Source organism: Sinocyclocheilus anshuiensis, unplaced genomic scaffold, assembly GCF_001515605.1.
Source record: "Sinocyclocheilus anshuiensis isolate Anshui unplaced genomic scaffold, SAMN03320099.WGS_v1.1 scaffold553, whole genome shotgun sequence".
NCBI classification, from domain to species: Eukaryota; Metazoa; Chordata; class Actinopteri; order Cypriniformes; family Cyprinidae; genus Sinocyclocheilus; species Sinocyclocheilus anshuiensis.
The window spans coordinates 2,693,600-2,699,572 of NW_015539821.1; the positions used below are offsets into that span (position 1 = coordinate 2,693,600).

At 35.9% G+C, this 5,973-nt stretch overlaps 1 protein-coding gene across 11 annotated transcripts in view; it reads right to left on the reverse strand.

Moving 5' to 3' along the window:
* Nucleotides 1-5,973, reverse strand: part of LOC107684098 (calcium/calmodulin-dependent protein kinase type II subunit gamma-like) — an 85,241-nt gene that overhangs the window by 29,155 nt on the left and 50,113 nt on the right. For all 11 annotated transcript variants that reach the window (XM_016480283.1, XM_016480281.1, XM_016480280.1 and 8 more), the window contains exon 4: nt 607-661. In XM_016480283.1, the coding sequence (XP_016335769.1) occupies nt 607-661 (55 nt within the window). The remainder of the gene's footprint in view (nt 1-606; nt 662-5,973) is intronic.

Here is a 5,973-nt window from a genome sequence, read left to right on the forward strand (position 1 = left end):
TTTAATTAATTATTATTTAGGTTTAGTAATTTTAGTACTTATAACTTATTTCAATTAGTTGCCAAGACAGCATTTCTAATTTTCGCTTACATTTAAGTTCTATATATAATTCTAATATACTGTATTTTATTTTAGCTTTTTTCAATTAACACAAACAAAGATGCCTTCTTTTTGCTGAATTCTTAAAGAAAAAACAAATCCTTCAATATTGGAAAAAAAAGAAAAGAAAAAAATATTGTTTAAAACATATAATCAACCATTTTACCCAATATTTGAGTGCATATTTATTACATAGTATCACATCATAAATTATCAACATGTTAACGACAACACTTTACTGAAATCACGTTTACCCAAGCAATTTGTGTTGCTGCCTATGTAGAATGTTTTAAATTGTTTATTTATGAGGTTTCATTTCAGTTAGAATGCTGTCTTAAAAGGCAGTTACCTATGTAGGTAGTGAGGTAGCTCATAGGTTTCGAAACGGAACCTATATAATTATCATGTCTCAAGTTACAGTGCAGCATATACTGCGGAGTCACACAGGGCAGGTGGGTGGGTGTGTGTGTGTGTGTGTGTGTGTGAGTGAGTTTCGGTCATACTCACAGGTCAAAGACCAGGTAATGGAAACCTTCTTCTGAGATACTGTCATGGAGCCGAACTGGGGTTGAAAAGACAACAGGAGAATCAGCATTAAACAACGTCAACACAGAGACGGTGCATTATGAAAGCAAATGTTTTTAATGAGAGGGAAATCTTCAGCATTCTTCACTCCATCACACAGCATTCATAACATCTGATGAGAACATACGGCATATGTCCAATTAAACGCTATTATAGTGACGCTTACAATTACAAAGCACGTTTACAGACTTAAGTTAACCATAATGAGCACATGGTGAAATAAAATAACAAAAAGAGGATCCATCGAAAAGAGAGAGAGAGAGAGAGAGAGAGAGAGAGAGAGAGAGGATGGATGACAAGCTCACTTATGTACACAAGCAGTGTGTCACGTAGACAGTGACACACACCGAGTGTACTGGGTTGGGGGTTGGATGGAGAAAGAGAGAGTGAGAGAGAAATAAGGAGAGAGAGTTGAGTAAACACTGTCCAGAATAGCAGGGGCCTTATGAGAGTGCTGAGAGAAAGAGCAACATAGCAACTAGTTGAAGGAGGGAGAGAGACGGAGGATAAATAACAAAGGGAATGAGGCAAAACTGATGCTGGAAAATACATATATTAGATCAATTACTTCTACATTGTTAGAGTAATGCAGCGAGTCAATAGCCCTCAGTCTGATTGTTTGACAAGCAATGCCCTAGCATGGTGACACTGGTACTGCAAACACGAGCCACCATCATGCCAATAATTACAGAAGCTCGAGTTTAATAAAGTCCTAAACATTCAGAGAGAGGTTAAACAATGTAAATTGGCATCTGCACTTAACTTCTGTAGAGTAAGGTATATCAATATTTAGCGAGAAACAATGTATGAACTGGCAGAACCGGAAGGCACTAAGATTTGAGAGAACATAAACAGGTTCGGCTATAATATTATTGGGTATATTTAAGGTGAAGGTCATTTTTTAAGGTGATTTTTCTTTGAAGATGCGATGCAGTTCCCCTTCAGTTTCCTAAAAAAAATTGTAAACACTGTGATGCTTTCAAAACATCGCTCTGTTTGTTCAACCAATGGCATTAGTTTGGAGGCGGGACTATCAGTTTTTTTTTTTCAACCAATGGAGAAGAGAGGAAGCATTCAGGGCCTGATTAAAATTATTGGCTTTATTTTTATGATTTCATCTGCACAGAAACTAAACACAACACCTTATTACTTTTCCAATTTAATAATAATAATAATAACAACAACAATCATTTGAAGTGCAATTTTTTGCATCAAAAGAAAAAAAAATCTTAATATTTAATATAATAATAATATGAATTTTTTCAACCAATAGAAGACAGGGGAAGTGTTCAGGAAACTACACTATTCATCATTATTTTAGCAATTTTGTTGGGTCAGAAATTACACATTTCACATTTAAATTTCTATAATAATAATATTAATAATAATTCTTATTATTATTATCAGCATCATGATTACACACATCATCACCTTCTTAAAATATTTTGAATTTAATAATAATAATTACTATTATTTGAAGTGTTTAATTACTGCAAAAATAATGACTATTTAATACCATGATGATGATGATGATGATTAGTATTTTTAATATAATGTATTGCTGATAGAGAATATTCTACAAACTCATAGTAAATTACAAACACATGACTAGCTGAGTGAAAGAGAGATATCCATTAGTGTGTGCCAACTGTGCCAGTAGCAATGAGCACTCAGTCCTCTCTCCTCTTAACCTTTCAGACTGTCTCTCTCTCTCTCCATCTCTCTTCCTTCATTGGCTCTATTGTTTAGCACTTATGTGCAGCCCAAGCAGAAAACATGACAAGCTGTCCACTTGAGGAGAGACGACAGAAGGGAAAGTGAAGGGGAGAGAGACCGATACAGGTGATGGAGCAGGAGAATGGCGATGGCATCGCCAGAGGGGGAACAGAGATGAGAATAAGAAAACACATCGGATAAAAAGATGGTGAGATAGTGGGAAAAAAAAGAGGAAGGAGTGAGATACAGAGAATGGAGGAGAAAGACACTGGATAGAGTGTGAAGTTGAGGTCGGTATGGGATACGATTCAAAAGGTGTGGAAGATACCAGACAGTAGAACTACATATAAGTAAAAGACAGCGGATGTAACTTAGATGAGAGTTATATAACATTAAATGTAGGGATGTAACGATTAACCGCGAGTCGGTTGAAAATAGATTCAAATATGTGACGATTCAAATCAGTTGAGATGCTAAACAAATCGCGATACAATTGGAGTAGGAGTTTATATGCATGTATCTCTGAGGGGAACTGACTATCTTTAGAAAAGTTTACGTTGTATTTTCTTTTCATCTTGCCTCTGAACAATGCATATTAAAGTAGTGTTCATAAGCAGCTCTGCTTTGTTTACAGCGGTAACCCAGGAAACACTGTATCACTGCTGTTCATAAGCACCATCTGCTGGCAGAGAGTGAATCTGCGTCTCATTCAGCTCGTCTGCCGTTTCCTTCAGATATGTTTTATGTAGTATAGTTTCACAAAACTAAAGTCAGACCATTCTGTTTTTGCTTCAACTTTCGAAATTATACAGTCTAATTTAGATTAGAAACTACTCATGCTGCATTGTATGCTGCATCTTTGTTTGGATCATGGTTAAAATCCAGTGGTTGCCTCTAATTTTAAATGGAAAGAGCACAGACAAAGCCTCAGTTTGCTCAGATTAAAGGGTTAGTTCACCCACAAATGAAAATCAGGCCATAAATTACTCACCCTCAAGGCATCCTAGGTGTATATGACTTTCTTCTTTCAGACAAATCCAGTCGGAGTTATATTAAAAATTGTCTTTGATCTTTCAAGCTGTTTAATGCCACTCAGCGGGTGTTGCATGCATCAGTCCAAAAGAAGTTAAATCAAAAGCGCCCATCCATTAAAAAAAAGTGTTTCACACGGCTCCGGGGGGTGAACAAAGGCCTCCTGTAGCGAATCGATGCGTTTTTGTAAGAAAAATATCCATATTCAAAATGTAATAACTTTAATGTAGCTAAATAATTATTAAATTGATTATTACGTTTTAAATATGGTTATTTTTCTTACAAAAACGCATTGATTCGCTACAGGAGGCCTTTGTTCACAATGTAGTTATTGTTGTTGAAAAGTAATAAAGAAAAATGGCTTATATTGTAATAACCATGATCCAAGTAAATATTCCAGTGAGATCCTTCCATTTAATTATTCTCTCTTATTATTTGATACTTGATGAACACAAAGCAAAAAATAAGATCACTTATAATTAACAAACATCTAATATCATTTGCGTCATACACTCTATTTCAACCAGGTATGTCTTTCTTCATCTTCTTCGTGGTTTTCTCCAGAGCTCATTGGTGATAATGACGGTATTTGGGCTGAACTGCTGCCCACCAGCATCTCCCACCTCAGCACAGTTATTTATAGAGCTCCACTCCTCTTCTATCCCTCTCCATCTCTCTCTGCTGATCTCTCCATCCCTCTACCTTCATCTCTTTCTTTGTCGCTCTGCTCTGTTTTTTTCAGTTGTTCTACCCTCTCAGGTCTTCTCCTCATTCTATCGATCGGTCTCTCCCACTTTCTGTCTCCACTCATCCTTCTAATTCCCTCTTTGCCTTGTTTTTCATTCTCCTATTGCTGCCTACTAAATTTTGCCCTTTATTAGCTAATTTTTCGCCTCACAATTCTTATTTTGTTCTTTTGTTCACACATTCTTAAAGACAATGACTTTTGGGAGAGGCTGTTCCACAGGACACTGTATGTTTTGCTGCAAAAATACTTCAACCTAATTCATCTCTGGCACCAGCTTACACACACACTCATAAACACTCACACAGCTGCAGATGCTCGTTGCGTCAAACTCACATGTACACATCCATTTGAAAGTTTAAACTAAATTTACAGTCTCATTTAAAAGTTTAGGGTCAGTAAGATTTTTTAATGTTTTTGAAATATGTATGTTATGCTCATCAAGGCTGCATTTTTTTGATCAAAAATACAGTAAAACAGTAAAGATTATTACAATTTAAAATAACTGTTTTCTATTTTAATATGTTTTAAACATGTAATTTGTTTCTGTGGTGGCAAAGCTGAATTTTCAGCATCATTACTCCAGTCTTCAGTGTCACATGATCCTTCAGAAATTTAATATGCTGATTTGGTCCTCAAGAAACATTTCTTATTATTGTTGAAAACAGTTTTTTGTGGAAATGGTGATTTCCACATTTTCAGGATTCATTGATGAACAGAAAGGTCAAAACAGAATTTATTTGAGATGGTTTTATTTTGAGATGGCTTTTGATCAATATAATGCGCCCTTGCTGAATAAAATAATTAATTTCTTTCAAAATCTTACTGACCCCAAACTTTTGAATGATACTGTATATTTTGTAACTTATGAATAGTTACAAAATGCTATAAAGACTTCAACTTAAATTTGTAGACATATATACATTGTGCATAAATATTTCTTTCCAAAACAATTTTTAAAGGACGAGGTGGACTAGAAAAGCAGCTAAAAACATCCCATGATCTTTGTTGAGAGAATGACTACAATGAGTAGAGCTGGTTCATGAAAGGGTCATGATCTTGAAGCTCAAAGATAAAATAGTTTTTATTTGTTAAACATCTTTAGAACTCATAAATCCCATACTTCAAATATTCTCATTTAAACGGGTCATATGATGCTATTTTAAAGATAATTATTTTGTGTATTTGGTGTAACAGAATATGTTGACATGCTTTAATGTTCAAAAAACACATTATTTTTCAAATACTGTACATTATTGTAGGTCCTCTATGCCCCGCCTCTCTCAAACACGTCGTTTTCAACAAAGCCCCCTCCTTTGACAAGTGCAGTCTGCTCTGATTGGCCAGCTGACCCAGTGCATTGTGATTGGCCGAACACCACAAGCATGCGTCGGAAATGTAACGCTCCTTACCATAATCGCAGCTTCACCTTTCAAAGTAAATATCAAGACAGTTAATAATGTCGTTAGTTTTACCATCAGTTCAAGCCCGAAAGGGCAACAGAGTCGCGTGACAGACACAGTGATGATGCAGTACACAAGCCGCGGTTAAGACAGCTGACGTGCTATGATTTCTGACAGGCTGTTCACTCTCCTGTGATGTGACCCTGTTCCCCTCACACACACACACACACGACGCGTTACTCTGCGCTGCGCAAAACTCCGCATTTGAACAGTCAATAGCAAACACTTAAACTAATAACAAAACATACTTACATTCGCTGATTCAGAAGTGCCAGACTGTCATAGCAAAGTCGGAATTGACCCTTTTTTTTTTTTTTTTTTAAATTGCCCTTT